The 21,225-nt window shown below is 25.9% G+C and overlaps 3 protein-coding genes across 4 annotated transcripts; 1 reads left to right on the top strand and 2 right to left on the bottom strand.

Annotated features, from left to right (window-relative positions):
• Positions 1-5,939: 5,939 nt before the first annotated feature.
• On the bottom strand, positions 5,940-7,395 carry LOC132927473 (histone H3.3A). Of its 2 annotated transcripts, none has more exons than XM_060992015.1 (3): positions 7,157-7,395; positions 6,624-6,912; positions 5,940-6,397 (listed from the first exon to the last, which is right to left on the bottom strand). In XM_060992015.1, the coding sequence occupies exons 2-3, from the start codon at positions 6,903-6,905 to the stop codon at positions 6,269-6,271; spliced, it is 411 nt and encodes a 136-aa protein (XP_060847998.1). In that variant the 5' UTR covers positions 6,906-6,912; positions 7,157-7,395; the 3' UTR covers positions 5,940-6,268. The 2 variants fall into 2 exon arrangements, with proteins under 2 accessions (XP_060847998.1, XP_060847997.1); XM_060992014.1 differs by having other exon boundaries at positions 7,017-7,375.
• Positions 7,396-9,271: 1,876 nt separating this feature from the next.
• LOC132925587 (uncharacterized) lies at positions 9,272-10,427 on the bottom strand. Its single transcript, XM_060989972.1, has 3 exons — positions 10,285-10,427; positions 9,859-10,171; positions 9,272-9,379 (listed from the first exon to the last, which is right to left on the bottom strand). The coding sequence occupies exons 1-3, from the start codon at positions 10,425-10,427 to the stop codon at positions 9,272-9,274; spliced, it is 564 nt and encodes a 187-aa protein (XP_060845955.1).
• Positions 10,428-15,368: 4,941 nt separating this feature from the next.
• Positions 15,369-19,587, top strand: LOC132927058 (protein TAPT1 homolog). The gene is made up of 11 exons (XM_060991504.1): positions 15,369-15,558; positions 16,832-16,983; positions 17,111-17,205; positions 17,265-17,436; positions 17,509-17,644; positions 17,753-17,850; positions 17,919-18,069; positions 18,335-18,504; positions 18,588-18,812; positions 18,880-19,041; positions 19,144-19,587. The coding sequence occupies exons 1-11, from the start codon at positions 15,516-15,518 to the stop codon at positions 19,243-19,245; spliced, it is 1,506 nt and encodes a 501-aa protein (XP_060847487.1). The 5' UTR covers positions 15,369-15,515; the 3' UTR covers positions 19,246-19,587.
• Positions 19,588-21,225: the final 1,638 nt, after the last annotated feature.

Raw genomic sequence — 21,225 nt, 5'->3', positions numbered from 1 at the left:
ATATTCTTATTTTTAAGTGTTCAACAAAAAAAAAAAACAAAAAAAGACTTTAATCTTAAACTCTTTAGTGTCTTGCTCTATGCCTCTCCAAATAGTCCAAATTATAACTATTAAAATAAATATTTATATTTATATGTTATTTTTAGGGCCCAGATTAATATGCAATAAAAATCTATAAAATATGCCGATGCCTTTCATAAATATGGATAATGATTTTTACAAATTAACTATAGGGTTTTGGATAAAAATATTAAATAAACAATCTCACTGTAAGTTCCTCGTCTTTATCATATTCCGTCACCTCACCATTGATTATACTATCAATTTTTTTTTCTATGTAGAATATCTACAATTTTTTAACAAAACAAAAGCATTTGATTCTTACCATTTATCCTATCAGCAATACATAAATCTATGTATTTTGTATCATAGACATAAGTAGATAAGTATTCTATAATTAAAATTAAATATAAAATTATCCAATTTTTTTGTAGTGTCAGGTCTAAATGTTTGTTCATTGTTACATAGTTATATTTACCTACATATCCTTAATCGACCAACAACGAAATGGATAACGATAATTTTTCTTTATGCAAAGATCAGCAATATCGTAGACGAGTACCGATTTTGAACAAATCCGAAATTTATCCCTTGAAGAGTTAAGATCTGCTCCATTTCTGGTGGATGTATACACTAAGGCCTGGGCTTGTGGAAGGTTTATTGCAAGAACCACTGAAATATATCGAGGGAGACCTAATTCTGACCAGCCTGGTAACAGTGGTTGAACTGACAAAAATTAACTTCTCAGTAAAGCAGAATAATATTTAAAATAATATCTACACATAGTCAACAATATCGTCTCCAAAATAAACTATTTATTAATACTAATACTAACTCTGAGTCTCTGACTGAACCAATGGAAATAAATCCATATTAATTAATAAAAATGATGGATTAATAAATTATAATATGATAGATGCTACTGTAATTAATGCTACTGTGATTTTTATTAATACTCAACAATTAATAATACAATGTTTACTTGTATATAAAATAAAACACCAAGGTAAATTTATTTTAATCCTTTAAATTCATATCATTGTTTGTATTTGTAAGTATAACATTTTGGTTTTATTAAACAATAATTTTCTTAACATTTTTTTTTTGTATTTATTTGCCTATTTAATTAAAATATTAGAAAATGTTATATAAATTATTTAATTTAATATCAATCATAATAATAGAAGAAAATTACGAAATACATTTATTTTAGATAAATATTTTTCAAAGGACCATATTTATACAGTGTTTTAATATTTTTAGTTATTTAAACAATTTTATGGTAATAGTTAAACATTTTCTTCTAGCATTAAAAATATATACATCCTAAATTGTTTAAATTGACTATAAGTTCATTTAATGCAAAAATATTTATATTTTACACTTAAATTTATTTTGGTAGTATTACATTTATTATGAAAACATTTTAATTTTTCCACAGTTGACACAATATCATTTAGATTTTAGGTCATTCTTCAACTTTTTTCCAAAGAAAAGTTTGTTAAACTCCTAAAAAAATAGAATCATAATATTATAGTATAATAATAAAATATAATAAAGTATAATATTTATAATATAATATTATAATATTATATTGCTAGGATTCGATTCAAAATATACAAAAATTAACTATATTTTATATATTATAAAGATGAAACTATAACTACTATTAGAAATTTTAAAACATTTAAATGTAGAACCTTTTAGGATAAGAATATAAAATATATGCAATTTATAAAATAAAATAATCTCTATTATAAAAATATAGCTGTAATGTTTATTTTACGGTAAAAAATAATTGCAATGTCTACAAAAAAATATTATAATATTATGCATATACAAATTAATTAAATTTCAAACATTCAAATGACATTTTATACAATAAAATAAATATGTATAATTTACATAGATATTATGGAAACATGAATTATCTTTATAAATATATATTATATTAAACACAAGATTTAGTAGATTCACAATAAAAGTATGTCTTATATTATTATTTTATTACTCTTTTAAGTGGGTACCATTATGCTCTACAGTATCGAATGGGTCTCTAATAATTGGATGTGTTTAATTTTAATTTAATGATATATTTTTGTATACAGAAAACAGTATGATATAATACATTTTATGGCAAAAGTATGTTCAACCTACTGATACAGTAGGTTAAACTAATACACTTACAGACAATTTATAAATTATGCATGTCATTGAGATTTAAAACATCCATTACACTATTTATTGATGAAATACAATTTTTGAGCCTACCCATTGTGCTCTGTGCAGCAGTGATTATTTTAATTTGACATTGAGAGTAGAATTCATTTATCTATTTAATATTTGTTTAATTAATTGTTTTTAATTTTTGATAAACAAGTGCCTAATATTTACTTATTGATACTAATTGCCTAAAACTATAAGGTCAACTAATGGTCATATTAATTAGTATATGAACAGTATATGATAAACGTGATGGAAATCAAAATATATATTATGTATATATTTAATATTTATACATAAATACTAATTTGAATATTTTATGATCTTGTTAATTACCCGATAGTGTTTTATCTTAACACATTCAAATATCTGAATACTAAATTATTAATATATTATTTTATTAGATTAATTTATGTACTTTATGATTTATTAAATGTCCAATACATTTAAAAAATTGTATTATACTTTAAAAGAAAGTTAAATTTAGTTAAGTTAAGAGTTAAGTATGAAAAATGATAAATATAAGGTAAAGATGATGTTCAATAATAGTTCTATAGTTGAGGCAAAATGTACATGTCCTCATGGCCAAGTAGTTTAACACCAGATAGCGGCCCTAGCACTTTATACTCCCTATAATCTTAGCTCTACAGACAAATCTTGACCATAGAATTTTAGAAAAAGTAACACATGTGATGAAGTAAAAACTATCAGCCAAATATATGGTGGTTTTAATAGCACCGCTACTATTATTCCAGATGAAGATTTTGCTACTTTCAAACATACTTTGGATAATTTATCTATTCCAGTTGGGTTTTCTTGGTTATTAAGACCTGGACTACAACATATAGAACCAAATGAATCTTTAAAATTTCAAATGAGTTCTATATAAAGTGTAGTAAATAAAGATGTTTGTAAATAATTGGTAAAGGCAGGACATTTTAAAGCAGTAAGAAGTTATATAAATGATAGCTGTTTATAACTGATGATATTATTTTAAAAATTTCTGAAATAACTACAGGTTAAAATAAAATTGACTGTGTTATTATTACCGTAAAAAAAGATTAACTGCAAGTCATTTTGGTCATATATTATCTACTTGCCAAAAAAATAATTTTTTTAAATCATTAAAAAATGATACTAATTTAAGTGGGGTTCATGCTATTCAGTGGGGTTTAACTAATGAAAAATCAGGCATTAAAATTTTGGAAAAAGAACAAATTGTAAATGTTGTACCAACTGAGTTATGGTTATCGAACAATAGATTTTTAGGAGCTTTTCTCCAGATGGCTTAATAAATTCTGATTTTATTGTTAAGATAAAATTTCCATGAAAGTTCAGATATAAAGCATTCGATATTGAACTTAAAAATGATCAAAGTTGTGTAATATACATAAAAAATTATTCTGTTTATATAACCAAAAAGCACTTTCATTGGTATCAAATCCAATTACAACTATATTTATTTGACCGTAAGTTGTGTTATTTTGTCATTGGAACACCTGATCAAATAATAATTACCGAAATCGAAAAGGATATTAACTGGTTAGTTAATCTTGAAGTATTAGAACAATTTTTTATTGAGAAGTTAATACATTTTCTTATTGAAGAATAAATATCTGTATCACTAATTTATACAGTTCTACATTATTTATAATATTAAAGAATTAAACACAAAAAATAATTTTAAAATAATTCATATTATTTCACATAATGAAAAAAAAATTAAGTACATAACCTGACCTCTAAATACAATATTGGAGAAATAAAAAATTGAAATTATAATTAAAAATAATTGATTTATTAATTTAAAGTTATTTATATATATATAATATATACTACATAGATATATAATAAATTTTTTTTTTTATTTTTTTTTTAAAAATGCGAAGGTAAAAGCATAAAAAAAATGTATTATATAAAAATTAAGACTAACATATTAAAGAAATCAATTACTATAGATGGTTTCGAATTTCGACCCAGTCATTTTGTGTGTTATTTTCTAATTCCACAAATTTACGATAGAAATGATGAAATCAAAAGTTAAAATGCCATAAAAGTGTCCGTTATTTAGAGGTTTTCTTGTAAAGAAGTATTGAAAATGTCCGCTATTTAGATGTCCGTTAAGGGAGGTTTCACTGTACTTATTTTATTTTTATAATATTAAATAACGAAAAATTATAATTAATGATATCAAAAAATTATACACTTAGTTTGGTCTTAATAATAAATAGGTAACAGCTACAAAATGAGCTTTATTATAAGATTTTAAAAATTAAATACATTTAACATTGGATTATTCAGATAAAAATTATTATTTAAAAAATATTGAATTTTATATAGATGACATTGTAATTGTCAAATTTTATTTCTTAGTTTTATACCCATAACTCAAATTTTTTTAATTTTTTTCAATTGGCTACTTTTTGCATTAGTGCATCATAACTTACTCTTAGACCACAGTCATACATAAGATGATTAAGTAAAAACATAAAAATTATGTTTTGTAATAAAAATTATGTAAAATTTTGAAATTTTCAGTTAATCAATACTAATTTGAATATTTTGTGATCTTGTTCATAACCTGATATAGTGTTTTATCCAAACACATTTAATTATTTGAATCCTAAATAATTGAGACAATAATGTCTTTAAGAAAAGATGAAAACCTCTTTGAGAAATGTTCAAAAGAAATAATTAAGATATTTTTTTACAAAGGTATTGGATTAATTTATGTACTCTATGATTTATTAAATGTCCAATACATTTTAAAACTTTTATTATACTTTATAAGAAAGCTTAAGTTAGTTAAGTTAAGTTTAATTAAGTTTTATTTACTGTAGTAATTTTTTTCTAACAGTAGACAGCATAGTTACTGTATTACCTATATATTGATGTATCAATTTATTAATAATCATTTAATCTTATAATTTGATTATAATATTCTTAAATTAAGAATTTATTCATCAACATTTTGTAATATATTTGTACATATTATTATGTATCTGCAATATATAAATGTGTATATGCCACCTAACAGTAGAACCCAATACTGCAAAATAATATGAAATATTCAAGGAAAAATATTATGTGTATTCATTTATGACAGTATTAAAAAAAAATTATGTTTTGTGCTTTTAAATACAAAACAATATTATGATTATAGATAAAAAAAAAAAAGAAGAATTTTTGTCTTATATTTTGAAAACTTGATTCTTAAGAGGACACCATAGCCGCATGTCACTCCATCTTACTAACGTAAAACAACGAGTTTGCATTCAGCAGAATTGATTTTATACTATTAGCATTAATATTAAAAGTAAATTTACTTACTACCAAACTTTAAGGTAAGAATATTATCTAGATTATCATGTGAGCTTTTATTGATATTCTTATTTTTAAGTAAGTTATGGGTATTTTAAAGTTTTAATATTTTATGTAACACAGCTTACCTTTAAATTAAAATATCAATGAAAATTATAACTCTAATATTAAAACTAAAAAAATGAAATGGATTCAGCTGAATTCAAATTTTCCATGATGTACGTTAGTATGAGAAAGACAACACATGTGGGTACAACATCTTCTTAAGCAACAGAATTATAATATCACAACTTGATATTATTTAAATTGTATGAATAATTAATTATAACATATAATTCATTTAGTTGCATATTTATTCAAAATGTAGTAAGTTCATTATATAGATTGAAAACTAATTTGAAATATATGTAATATGACATTTGTCGTATGTAATATAAATTTAAATAATATAACATTCTACTATTATTGTTCAAAACAAATGTTTCTATAAATTAACACTTAATAAAATATAAACAAAAATAAGGTATCCTATATATTAACATTAAATTATTAAACCCATACATTTGATAGTTGTTAGTTTTTTGACAAAAAAAAAAAAATTATGTATAAAGGTAATGTAACAGAAATTATCAAATGATAATAAAAATTCACTTATGAAGATGAATTAGGCTCGTTCACCACGGATACGTCTGGCTAACTGAATGTCTTTCGGCATAATGGTGACACGTTTGGCATGAATAGCGCATAAGTTGGTGTCTTCAAACAAACCAACCAAGTATGCTTCACTAGCCTCCTAAAATAAATACAAATTAGATACTAGAAAATGTATGATAAATTTAGTTACTGAAAGGTCAACAATAGAATTATTAATGAGAAATATGGTAGCACATCAAAAATACTGATTGTAAACAAAGTTGTAAACTATATAATATCATTAAATTTAAACCAAAATTAACAACATAAATAATTAAAACTAAAGTAAACCTATAATTCAAACAAAACTTATAAAACAATAATACCTGCAAGGCCCCAATAGCCGCACTTTGGAAACGCAAGTCTGTTTTGAAATCTTGTGCAATTTCTCTAACCAAACGTTGGAAAGGCAATTTGCGGATCAACAACTCGGTGGACTTTTGGTAACGACGGATCTCGCGGAGAGCGACAGTACCGGGACGATAACGATGAGGTTTCTTAACTCCACCTGTGGAGGGCGCGCTTTTGCGGGCAGCTTTGGTAGCCAACTGTTTACGCGGGGCCTTTCCTCCGGTAGATTTACGAGCGGTCTGCTTAGTACGAGCCATGGTTCAACTGAAACAAATTCCGAAATCAAAACAATCTGCATTGAAGCAATCAGATCACTGACACTCAAGGAGCTAAGGAACATTACGCCAAAACTAAAAGTATAAACATACTGGTCAGCACTGAAATCAAAAACCAAACCGAGCTGGTGACAGACCAAAAAGTTCACGAGTGTCAGACAGACGCCGCGTTGAGGCGAAACGGATCGCGTGAACTTTTGAATTTACGGGCCCGGCGGTAAGTAGGTACTTACTAACTCAGTACGCGTGAATGGCGTCTGGTGAAGTCGAAAGACGTAATAAGACGTTGAACGAAAAACGTGAGAAAACACGAAAACGAATTACGGAATTATACGACGATTACACAATGGCGAAGGTTTGATAAAATTGTTTGTTTAAACAGATTAGAGAGGTCAACAGTCGGGCGTCGACGTCATTTAGCACAGCAGAGGACGAGTAACAGTAACGGGGCCGCCGGTTGGCCGATCTAATGACGGCGTCTGCGATTGGACTTTAACGAAAAATCGATAACGCGAAGGAATAAAATATACACAAAGTTATTAAACTTACATAAATAAAAAATGTTTCAATGCGTTAAACAGTTTGAGACGGCCGAGACGGGGAATAGTTGGTGACCATAGCAACGCCCTAGTCGCGTTCTACGCATGGCGAAAATTCCGCCTACTTATTGATTTTGTATCCGCCGAGTACCGGGTCGACGCTCACGTCCCCGTTTTCGTGCAGTCAGATGAGTTTGTACACTGGTACACGTTCAGATCGTATTTCCGTGTGAATGTGTTCCATTCAACATTTTCTTTAGGTATTATTTAATTTAATCGTTGACAACGGTTATTTCAACATAGAACATTTTCTGTAGACAATATATTCGTATTGTGGTCTTGAAAAATTCAGTCATAATTATTAACTAATAGTTTAGTACTAGGTGTCTAGCTATTGCTGTTGCAATATGAAAAATATCTTCAACGAGGATATAGCGAGGCTTCGATTTGAAAAAAAGTAACTCTTGTAATAATTGATATCGAGAATTCTTTTTTTCAAATTGAAGGTTGTGCTGTTTTGTTCTAATTCATTTCAAGAAACTGGAATACTGTGATGAGTGAATTCACAAGAATATTGCAATAGGTATTTTTAAATTTTATCCACACACTTTTATAAATGTGATTTAATAACAATGTACATTGCACATTACTAATGTTTATTTTATTTTATTAGTTGTACTCATGAATTGACATAATACTGAATTATTTATTTTATGTACAATAATAAATACATTTATGATTTATTAATAATTTATGAATTTCAGGTTTATGTGTTTCAGTTTAGTAGGTCAGTAGGTGTTATTCACATAATACATAATATATCCATGTTTAAAACAATACCTAAAAACTATTATTATAATATATTCAAGCAAATAAATTTTAGTTGTAAAAATGGTATTATAAATCAACTCTTGTCTCTTATTCTGGTTATTGTTATTTTTTTAAATGTATTCTTAATTATATTGTACTGTATATTCATAAATTATATCAAATATTAATCATAATAACCTTTATTAGTTTCTGATGGATAAATCTACATTCTACACTTGATCACTTTAAAAATTATGATGATTACAAAAAATAGTTAACATTAAAACCATATATTCACAACATTCATAATAAAGAGCTTGCGAGTTCTGCAGTGTTTCAATTATTATAATATATAATTGTTAATTGTTTTCAACTGTACTAATATGAATACCTATTAATATAAATAATTAAAATAATCTAAAGTCTTTTATTATTTACTGTACAAATAGTTATTGCTAAGATACGCAAAAAAAATTTAACTTACAATAGGTATACATAAAATATAAACAAGCAAAATATTTTTAATTTTTTTTAATTTATAAAATTATAATATAAATTAGGTATTGTAACGTCCCCTCTTCACCGGGCGTTCGTCTCTCGAACCCTACGGATTTAAGTTCTGTTTATTTTTTCGAGGTCTCGGGGACTCGACCTCGGTGTGTAATATTAATACTAAGAGATCAGGGTTACCTTATTGAAGTAAGCACATAGGTATAAGATATATAAATATTTAATATAATAAGTGACAGATATATAATTATTAATGGTTTACCGATCCGGGTAGATGATGACGTGCCGTGAGTGTGGATCGTTGATGGGGCCGTCGGATCGTCGCGGAGTCGATGTTGCTGTTGTCGTTGTTTCCGTGTCGCACACACTCCTCACACACTGCCTCGGTCATAATTATATACGCCGCTGCCGTGTGCCTAAACCCTTAGTCAGCAGTCAGCTGCGATCGCTATTCCTCACACTCAGCATATTAGGTAGCGGGTGCCCTACTTAAGGAATAATGTACGATGCCGATAGACGGCAATCGTTACATGTACCCCTTGTCCATTTAAATCTGGACCCCAGATTTGGGAACAAATGAACTATATCCTCATCGTACTTTATAATGTAAAATATGTTTCTTAATATTTAATTTTTAGTTTGGTATAACTAAAAGTTTTTTTTAATAAGGTTTATAATTTTATTTTATTAATTACTCATTATTTTTTAGATTTCGATCTGCTCTGGAGGTATACATATTATGTTTTTAAAAGTTTTTTACAAGTATTAATAAATATTTAATTTCGTTTTGTTTAATATAATATTATAATACCCTGTAAGTATTATTAACATTATTACTATAATTACTATTATTATTATTATTATTATTATATATTTAGTTATATAATTATTATACAAAAGCTAATAAGAATACCTAAGAATTTACATATTATTTTAATTTTTTTTTTTTATTATATTTATAATATATATTTTTAAACAGTTATATGTTTTGCAGTATAAATGTAAATGCCCTTCTGTACCTGAAAGCTACAGGTTATTTTATAATATAATATAGATTATAAATAATTATTACTTACTTTTATTTCATCTTTAAACTTCTTGATTAGAGCATCACATACTTCTCTAACAATTGTAGATATACACTGGTTTGAAACTTTAAACAAGTAGGATAAACTGACAAAGCTATCTCCAGAAGCCAAAAACCTGAGTGTTATCGCCAATCGTTCTTGAGCAGGAATAGCTTTTCTCATGTTAGTATCGAGTTTTGTGATAACTGGCCCAATTTTATTTAAAATATATTCAAAATCGCTTGTTGACATACGGCAGAAGTTTTCAAACTTACCTGATGGTTCATTATTTAAGTCGCGAAGCATATTTGAAGTACTGTAACTGTAAAATAAAATACCTAATATGTTATTCTGATAATTTTGTGTAAAATTAATAATTATAATTGAATGTAGAGTTCATTACGTATTTAAATGTAATAACATATCGGAACTTACCTACTGCGACTTTTATTTAAAGAAACCATCCACCATCTTCTCTTTGTATTTTTTTCCTTTTTTTTTTTTAATATTTTTAAATATGCACAACTCATAGCAACATATGCTGCAGAAACTATAACCTTTTCATCGGCACTGTCCATTTTGAACTGATTTAAAATTAATAGAAAAAATTATTCGGTATACTATACAAGCTTTGTGGGAGATATGACCAACGGCCAGCCCAATATTTGGCAAGTGTCACATTGGCCAAGTACACCAGTCGTGTGGGACCGCCTTTATACAATATACTGTATTACTATAATACTAATTAATTAATCTCAAATGTAAAAAGGTTAATCCCGAATATTATCTAAATAATAAAAATTACGTATCAGTGGAATTTGCTTGAAAAAAGGTCTAAAAAGGTCGCAATCGGCGAAACTTACAATCGCCCCTAAATTAATTGTTACAGAATTGACGACTAATCAAATCTTTAAAATATATATTTCCACCAGATCAGCAGAAAAGTCGTTTATGTAAAAGCGTAAAGCAATGAACCTATACAGTAAAAACACTACACGCCGTTACGCGCGCGTATTAGATATTCAGATAAATTATATACATAATGTGATGTGTTTAAATTTATATGTTTGTAAAAAGTTAAATATGCAGTCGACAGTCGTACGCTAAACGTAATGAATTGTTCGTATTAAAAGTACAAATATACAACACCGGCATATACGGTAAGGATATAGATGTATAAATAACGAGAATTAATAATTAAATAGGTAGCTTAATAGCTTATACAATTTGTTCAAATAACAATAATATTGGAAAAATATTATATTGTAGACATAATATTATTATATGTTCTTAGAAATATTTTGGTCCAAAACGTATTGGCCATATGATATTAGTGATATTACCAATCAATATATTTATAATATATGAATAATGAACATAAATATATTTACAAATTAATATTCAAAACATATTTAACAAAATTATTTGTAAATATTTTATAACCTAGGAAGCCTTATAAAAATGTTAACAATCTTTTACTAAAATTATTGCAGATAATAATACAAGGTCAGATGCTACCTGCCTCAGTATTTAATACAAATATACTAATAAGTAATAAGTAATAGTATAATATATATGTCGTATTCACTTAGTGTAATCGTATTTTTCATGAAATAAATACCTACAGGGGTGTCATTTTGGGGTTTTTTCGAGTGTGCCAAGTACCTATCAAGCAGGCCATTTTTAAATTTTATCAGGCCATATAAAAATAGAGTACGACGTATGTACATTATTCTGCTTCCAATTATTTCCATACATCGTGGACCGAATCAATGCATTAAAATAAACATTAAAAATCAATTTAAAAACTAAAATACAATAAAAATATAATGTAATTTAAAGTTGTTATCATGATTGACAGTATACCAATATTGATAAATGTCAATACAAAAATAAAAATATTTAAAAAACAATTTAATTTAAATCATATTAATAATTGTGCATTATTAATTCATCTGCAGGATACAGGCCAATTGGAACTATTTTAAAAGTAAGGGGTGCAACCGCACACCCTGATCCCCCCAAAATGACGCCCCTGAATACCTATATCCATTTCATGAAATGGAAACTTTTATTTTACACTTTGTGTAGGTAATATTTTAAATTAATTACATCAATAGGTAACATTTTATGAAATCGAAATAATTTAATAATAATATTTAAATTGTTACATGAATCTAATATCTTAATTGTAAGCATTAAGATACTAAGTTAAGTATTGTAGAACTTATCTGCTATAAATACTATAAACAATCTATACTCTCACCACTCCCCCCCCCGAAATTTTTTTTTTGTATACGCGCCTGACTGACGTATTATGACTTATGAGTAACTACTAATAACGATGTACCATTATAATGTTATTATTGTTAAACCATCTCTAAAATTCTTTTTAAAGTTATAATAATAATTATAAAACCTATTAGGTAGGAAATCTTTAAATTTTAAGTGTTTCTGGTGACGTATAGAAAAGAAGAGGAGATGATCGCCACGAGTGGTATCAGATTTTTCATAACCGATCTTCTGTTAACGAATAAAATAATATAAATTGGTTAATATATTTTTTTATCAATAATATTCTTAGATTGTAAATTTGTAACTTACTTGGCACTTACTGAATTGAGAAAAAGAAAAATTGCATTTGATTTTTCCAATTAAAATGTTTCATTCTTCTTTAATATAACCGAATTAACCAGTAGTAAAATTAGAGAAAAATCTGTACGGACGTTATATCCGCATTTGTTGTCTTTGTCTTACATACATACAATATGGAAAATTTTCGTTCTGCAGAATTAATTTTGTATTGTTAACTTTAATACTAGAGAAAATTTACCCATTAATGCTATTATCAAATTTAAAGGTAAGAATATTATCTAGGGAATGTCATATGCTTAGATATTATACTTTTAAGGAGAGTTATGAACATTTTAAAGTTATAATTTTTATACATAGTTATAACTCACTTTAAAATGATAATGTCAATAGTACATAACATTTCCTACTGTCCTAGATAATATTCTTACCTTTAGGTGACTCTAATATTAAAACTAATAACGCAAATTTTCTATGATATACCTACGTTATTACGTTAGTAAGACAGGTATAACACATACGGGTATAAGTGGTATAACGTCTTTTTGAAAACACTATTTAACCTTTAAAATCTGCTTTCTTTTTTACTAACTTCTGTTTAGCTCTTTGGGAAGCAAGTCCAACAGTTAATTTTTATGTGTTAAGCTCTAAATATAATTGTAATTTAAATAAATTGCAATATGTTAAATATGAAATCAGTGAATGCATACAAAAAAATGTAGACAAACAAACTGAATTATTTCTTTTTTCGTTGATATATAAGATAAAACCAATAGTCAATTTTTCATCAGGATAACAAAAAGTGAATACATTAAAAACAAATACCTATGTTAGAAATTGCTAAAAGGATAACTATAATGGGTGATTTTTTGTGTGGTGGGAGAGGGTTAAAAAATATTAGCACCCGAGCGCCAAATTTCTGAATACGTCTCTGATGTTTTCTCACCTCAAAATGTATCATTAATTTTATTAAATATACACTAATATATATAAAATACACAAACAAAAATTATTTGGCTTTTCAAAAAAATCTTTAAAATTTAATACAAGGTTTATTATAAGTTGTTCTTATTGTAATAAAAGCTCGTTAGTCAACATTTTTGTTTATAAGCATTAAAAGTTCAATGTTTACAAAACATGTCAAAATCACGAAAATTTTCAAGGAATTTTTAAATTGAAAATTCATAACATTTTTGTGATTTATATCTAAGGTTTAAAAACCCAACACAAGGTATATAGAAAAAATTTTATGAGCGCATGAAATTTATTTTTTTACGAAATCGAGTAAAATAACGATATATTACAATTTAAATATAAGTAATAATATAATATATCTTACTAATTATCCAAGACTAACAAATCATCTCCGTTCAGAATCGTTTTTCGTACTAAATTTTACTTGTTATTGATAAATAATCACAATAATCACATTAACTGTATGAGTGTGAATAGTGTGATACGATTACGGCAGTTTTTATTTTTATATGATAGATACCAATACATTCTTTGACTTAATACGAGCGATCGATCAATTTTTTTACGAAAAAAACCATTTTAGATAAAATGGAATTTGATTAATTTTATGAAAAATTAGATACTTATTACGTTAATGAACCTGGGAAAAAAATTACCTACCAAAAATGAGGTTCAATTAATGATTGAAGACATTTTAGCAACTAAAGTAAAAATGTAAGTAATCGTTAAAATATATTTAAGAAATATGAAATTTTTACAATCTGGACATGCATTAAAAAAGATGTAATTTTATTTTATTTAAAATTACCTATACCTATTTTTATCGTTATTAGAATCAAAATGTTTTGAAAATTGTACGTTTAACGTTAGTAATAATTAACTTAATTTAAACGGTCGTATTTTTTTCATAACAAATCAGAATTTAATATAAGCCATGTTATAATTCAAAAATATTAGATTTTTGTAATCACGTTGATGTTATTATTATTAAATTATTTCGATTTCACAAAATGATACCTATTGGCTATTGATGTAATTAATATTTAATTTAAAATATTACACTAAGTGTAAAATAAGAGTTTCCATTTCATAACTGAAACAAATGAACGTATAAGAATATAGTATTATGGTAAAATGTAGTTGCGTGTTGGCTCTAAAAACGATACCAAACTAATTTAAAATATAAACTTAATAATATTACAGTACATTTGATAAATAAAAATAATTCACGAAAACCAAATGATAAATGATAATAATGCGTGCGCGGGTACGTTGTGTTGTATATTATATTGTGTGCCGGTCGTCGTGTGTTGAAATGGCAGTTATTTAATTTTTATAAAATTATTTTGAATTGGCGACAAAAACATTAAAATGTCGTTGGCCGTTGCATGAGTAATGTTAAATTCTTTAAAAACGCTATTGATCCAATCTCTGTGGAATCGGATCGGATTTTCGATTATATCAAATTTAAAATATCGATATTTCGAATGAAAAATAATCAATGTTTATCACTATTATAATATAGGTAGCAATAGGTAGTGATTTGTAGAGTGTATACAAGATGGTTATTGGTAGCGACTAAAGAATCCATAATATGATAATCGATTCTCTATAGTTTGTAGCAGCGGTTCCCAAACTTTTTTAGCATCGGAGACTTTTTTAAGTAGAAGTTTCTCGTGGAGCCCTCAAGAAATATTTAACTTTAATTTTTATCTGTCTGTGTAAATTTATTGTAGTATTACGAACGAAGCCCTTGATAAGCTATTGCGGAGCACCAAGGGCTCCTCGGAGCACAGTTTGGGAACCGCTGGTCTATAGGCATCGGGCGTGCGCTGTGCAATGTTATACTTTTTGTGCAACAGGTCGCGCGACACGTTTGAACACAACGATGATAAGGGTGACAAACTGACAACTTCGATACGACTCTTGAGTATCGATCGTCTGATGTCACTTGTCGCTAGTAACCGTCACTTATAAGTTAGAGTATTGGAGGTTGTCCAAAATAATTTGTCTTCGTCGTTTGTTGTCTATTTCTTGCCGGAGTGCACTGAGTATTAAAAGCATCAGAGAGACTGCGAATTTTCATCAGGATTCTTGAAATGGATAAAATCGAGATTGCTACCAGGAAGGCTAACAATTTGGGTACGTGTCCACCGCCCACACCCACTATTCGAACAGATATGATTCGAGATATTCATTTATAATGCATGTATTTTATGATTCCCAGTACACTGTATTCATTTGTGTATTCTGTTAATCGTTTTGATTTTAGGGCTCAAAATTAAAGTGACATTAAATGTTACTCAAATAAATTCTAAAAAATCTAAAATACTTAATGTCATAATCCTTAATTCTTTATTATTCTATATTTTTATTTTTATTTTTATTCAGCTTAACAGTATATTCTTACATACTTATTCTCGAACAAATTAACTATACAAACTGTGGTGATAGTTTATTTGACAGTGACTACAGTAATATTTTACTATAGGTATTAGATTGTTAGTTCGTACACATTTTTGTCTCCCATCTCATGTAATTTCATACTAGAGTATAATTTAATTTTAATTTTTCATGATTAGCAAATTAGTTTTTGTTAGACCAAATAAGTTTCTATATTTATTTAAAATCAATTGTAAAATAATTAAATGCGTACAATTAATATATTAAATTAGTTTTCATTTTAGCTTTAATTTTAATTAGATAATAAGTTCTGAAGTCTCATTAGGTAACTATTTTCATCTCATATTGCCATATATTTGATGGCTATTTTGTCTTTAAATAAATATGTTTTAGAATAAGTTTATTCATATCAGAGTACATAACAATAATTTTAAAGTGATTAAATTATTTTATTTCTTGCTGCAAATATACCTAAAATGCTTCATATATAATATTCAATCTAATCAATTGTTATAATTTATCAGTTTTTAAAGAATAAGATGTTGAAACAATTTGATCACATAAATTTCTTTTTCTTCATTGTTTTTTTAAATTGTTTATAGATTTTTATCATCTGCTTCTGGTGTAATTTGTAATTTGCTTATATTATAATATAATGTATTAAAACCAAAAATTAATATTGAAAATTATTTAGTTAGTTAAAAAATATATTCAGGATCTAATATAATATATATATATAATATATTATTATTTAATAATTACTGCCTGTATTCTGTTTAGTAATTGAATATGCTTTTAAATCATATATATCAATATCATAAACATTGTTTAATAATATTACATACGAGATGCCTTAGTATTAATCTTGAAGAGAGACGTTTTTACTTTATGAACGTATTAGTTAAATAAATCACTTGAATTTTAATGTTAGGTATATTTAAATAATAAAAAAAAAATTATTTACCTAATTATTCCTATAAATGGTTTATATTTTTTTAATTTTCTTTTTTAGGTACTTTATGGGATTTTATCCTTATAGAATTTAATCGTGGCTATTCTCTAGAAAATGACGAAAAAGAATTTTCAGACAGGAGAGAAAAAGTTTATGCTTTCATGAAAATACCCTTAGAAGTAGAACGATTCATCTTCTATGGCATTTGTCAGGTATGCATTTGTCTCAATTAGTGTTTAAATTATACATAGTGTATAACATATTACATAACTTGCCTTACAAAGTACCTTACAAGTTACAATCTATTATAGATTTAAAATTAATGTGTATTCATTTTAGTGTGCAGATTCATTCCTATTTGTCTATACTTTTTTACCGTTGCGGGTATTTATAGCATTAAAATCATTAATGTGTAGTACCTTATCAAAGTTTATGTAAGTATTTTACAAACTGGCATAATCATTTAAAATGTATTTTTTATATTTTGTATTAGGGACAAAAATAATAGAAAACAGTTATCTACTGCGGAGATTTGTGACTTACTAAAGATGGCTGTACTAATAACATGTTCTATTATGTTAGTACCGTTGGATACGTCAATGATATATCATTTAATTAAAAGCCAGTCGATTATTAAGTTGTATATATTTTTTAACATGTTAGAGGTAGCTATCAAATATTTAGCTTTATGTTCACTACATATTATTTAAATAATATAATTATTTTTTCAATTTTAGGTTGGAGACAAGTTATTTTCATCATTTGGCCAAGACATTTTAGATGCATTGTATTGGACTGCTACTGAACCTAAGACTAGCCAGCGTAAACATTTTGGTGTTTTACCACATTTTATTATTGCTGTGTTATATGTCTGTATCCTTTTAAATAATACCTTAGGTATTTTAATGTAATAAAACTAGCTCTAATGTAAGTCCTAAAAGATAAAACCAATTTTTAATTTTCCTCAATATAGAATATTAGTGTTACATAGTATAATTGTATTATGCCAAGCTACCACATTGAATGTTGCTATTAATTCAAGGCGCAAGGCATTACTACCAATCATGATGTCCAATAATGTAATGTGTTTTTAATATTTTATTGTGAATATAATATTGTACTTAACATTTTTTATGATTGATACTAGTTTGTAGAATTTAATGGAAGTGTGTTTAAAAAATTTAATAAAACAACCTTATTCCAATTATCGTGCAATGATGTCCGCGAACGATTTAATCTGTTCATATTATTATTAATGGTTGTAGTGCAGACAATCAAAGAATATCAATGGAGTAGTGGTTAGTATTTATTTCATTGTGGCCAAAATTAACTTATGCTTAAGAAAAAAAAATAAAAATTAAATTGCCAATGTCTACAAATTATCTTTCCAAACAATTTAAATTGGTTTTATAAAATAATCCAAATCAAATAATATTATTATGTATTGTTTTTATTTTAACTTATAGGTTTAACTGTAAGATTACTTTAGATTTTGTTAATTTAATTATTTATTTTCTGTTAATTTTTTAAAAACATTTTATTGTTATATCTTTTATGGTACAGAATCATTTTGCGAGTTAATGCTCAACTGTATGTATATTATGATTTTGGAAATAATAATTGATTGGACGAAACACGCATTCATCACAAGGTTTAATGAAATTGACTTGTCAGTATACAATGAATATGTATTAAAATTTGCTAATGATACTGTACAATCATATTATCAAAAGGTAAACATTCATGATTATTGATTATTAATTTTGTGCCTAGTTGATAAATTTATTAAAAAAAAATCAATAATTTTGTTTAACAGGGGTTCAGTGATAACTCAGATTTAGTGGCCAGACGAATGGGCTTTATTCCAATTCCACTTGGAGTAGTTATAATTAAGATTCTAACTAGATGTGTGTCTTTCGATGAACTATTAGTGTCCATAATACTTTTATTGTCTATATTTATATGTCTATTTACATTGAAAATTGTTAATCTTGTATATATACTAGGAAGAGCTTCCAAGTTGATAGACCTCCACAAAACTGTATGTGAATATGGTTTATGAAATTATTAATTCATACACTTCATAATTAATATAATTTTATTTTTAGCCTTTAATAAAAAATAATCACATTATAAATGACATAAGTTGTGAAGACAAAGAGATTACTACAATAAGACCACAAAACAACGACAAAGATAAAAACAATAAACCTTCACTACTGGTTGAAGGCTTGCCATTGGGACATATACCAATTATTGTGACTAGCAATGTAAGAATGAATAACAGTTTTAAAAAGTTTATTATTTATATCGATACTTCATTAATAACTTTTAAAAATAAATTTCATTTTTTTTATATGATCGATATACAGGATATACAGGAGTCGTGCCTTAATACACAAGTAGTAGAAGACATGAATTCAGATTTGTTATATGATGATTCTGATTTACACTTAACTAGATTATTTACTTGATCCTAGTATATCAAGTACAAAATCAGGTTGAATAATCATTGAAATATACAAGTCTGTTATTTTATTGAACAACACTCAATATTTCAAAATGTATTTATGTTATTGATAAAAAATTTAAGTTCTTGTTTTTTTGAATGACAATTTTAATTTCATATTATGAAGCAAAATATTTTTCGGAGTATTTCGATATATACAAATAGGTGAATTAGGTGAATAGAGTAGAGAGGTACAGTAATACCCTGCAAAATGTTGGTCTATTATTCCGCTTACTTATACTTAAAATACTTATAACTTATTAACTACTCTTCTGAATTTCGATTTTTATGTATCGAAGTACAAAGAAAAATATTCTGCTACAGAAAAATTAAATTAAAAATGTATGTTTTCATTTAAAAAAGTAAAAACTTAAAAAAAAATATTATTTTATTTCAACTAGAAATTATGTAAAACAATTTTATGATGAGTGTTTTTTGATAAATCGTCCAGTATATACATAAAAATTTTGTATTTTTATATTATTTTATTCTATGTTAAATGAGACTTCCAAAAGGGTATGTTTTAAATTTTAAATTATTAATAATTTGATAGATGATAGTAAAACTTACTAATCCTATAATTAGTATATAATATATATATATATATAACATTGTTTTAACATGATATCCAAAATTCTTATCAACTTACCATATTACCATGCACATTTGTGGTTCTTAATGTTACATTTTATTATATAGCATATAGCTGCGCCATAATAAATATATAGATTTGAATCAAATTTTTCTTATTGATGGATGAGGGTAGAGGAATGGGGCTATAATCAATTTTTTAATTGACCAATATAGTTTCTGTTGTGATTTTGTCTTGATTTTGAGCACATCGTGCGTTCATTGTAGAGACATTTTTTTCAAACCATCAATCAGTCATTATGATATTACACATTATATGACTGCATTAGTGCTTTAAAACTTCAGAAAATGCCTTATTATATCCATAGAGATAGCTATCATATGGATTATTTAGTATTCCATACATAAACTGCATTTTTTCATAATCTTGTAATTCAATAATTTTTTTGCTTTTTAAAATCTATCCGTTGTCTATAGCGTAGCTTACATAAAGTTAATACTTTTTAAATATTATGTTTTATTTTTTATTGTTTTATTTTGTATTTTGTATTTTTTTTTTTTTAATTAATTAATTAAAATTTTAACATTTACTAATAGTTAATACACACTGATAAGTAAAAAATATAGTTAACTATAAAAAAAGTTGATTACTCTTATTATTATATAACACAAACATAATGTTATTTGTGATTTTTCATGATATAGACTATAGAAATACAATATATATATATATATATTGAAATTATCGACATGTAAGATAATAATAGAAATTTATGTTTTTAAATTTTAAATATATTTAGTTGAGGATGATAAGAAATATTTTATTTTTAATGGGTTACTGCTTCTTACACATTGATAATTTCCAAAACACATCAACTGTATATGAATGGGTTTACTGCAAAGTAGCAAACAGGAGAATATGAACTATTTATATTATACAATTAATATATATTATTGAAATTAAATACATGATAAAAATATAGCAACCCCTTTCATTCTATAAATTATAATGGTCACTTTTAATACCTACTTGACTACCTAATAAATAAAACTCATAATCCCATATCCATTATACTGACTAGTAAACTGATTTCAAGAAAAAATACAACACTTAAACATTAATCTTTAAACAATAAATTATTATTAACAAACGTCATATGAAATAAACTTGATAGTATTAGAAGTTTTAATGAATAGTTTAATACACAAGTTTACAATATTAACGCTGTCTTGCGTAAAAAATCAAATTCTTCATTTGATTAACAATTGATCTAGATTTTGTAATAATTTTGAGTAAAGAAAGTAGGTAGATATTATAGTTAAATAGTTTCAAATTATTTTAATTGTTTGAAAT

Source organism: Rhopalosiphum padi, chromosome 3 (genome assembly GCF_020882245.1).
Source record: "Rhopalosiphum padi isolate XX-2018 chromosome 3, ASM2088224v1, whole genome shotgun sequence".
NCBI lineage: Eukaryota > Metazoa > Arthropoda > Insecta > Hemiptera > Aphididae > Rhopalosiphum > Rhopalosiphum padi.
Note: the sequence above shows the minus strand (reverse complement) of the source record. Positions and strands in the feature narration are given on the sequence as shown.

Excerpts from the sequence above, each read along its gene's own strand:
- LOC132927058 (XM_060991504.1), top strand. The coding sequence starts at position 15,516 with ATGGATAAAATCGAGATTGCTACCAGGAAGGCTAACAATTTGG. Across the intron at positions 17,437-17,508 it reads TATTTTTTAACATGTTAGAG|GTTGGAGACAAGTTATTTTC; the intron begins GTAGCTATCAAA and ends TTTCAATTTTAG. Across the intron at positions 18,505-18,587 it reads TACAATCATATTATCAAAAG|GGGTTCAGTGATAACTCAGA; the intron begins GTAAACATTCAT and ends TTTGTTTAACAG.
- LOC132927473 (XM_060992015.1), bottom strand. The coding sequence starts at position 6,905 with ATGGCTCGTACTAAGCAGACCGCTCGTAAATCTACCGGAGGAAAGGCC. Across the intron at positions 6,398-6,623 it reads CGGCTATTGGGGCCTTGCAG|GAGGCTAGTGAAGCATACTT; the intron begins GTATTATTGTTT and ends TATTTATTTTAG.
- LOC132925587 (XM_060989972.1), bottom strand. The coding sequence starts at position 10,427 with ATGGACAGTGCCGATGAAAAGGTTATAGTTTCTGCAGCATATGTTGCT. Across the intron at positions 10,172-10,284 it reads TTAAATAAAAGTCGCAGTAG|TTACAGTACTTCAAATATGC; the intron begins GTAAGTTCCGAT and ends TTTATTTTACAG. Across the intron at positions 9,380-9,858 it reads AGTTTAAAGATGAAATAAAA|TACGATGAGGATATAGTTCA; the intron begins GTAAGTAATAAT and ends TACATTATAAAG.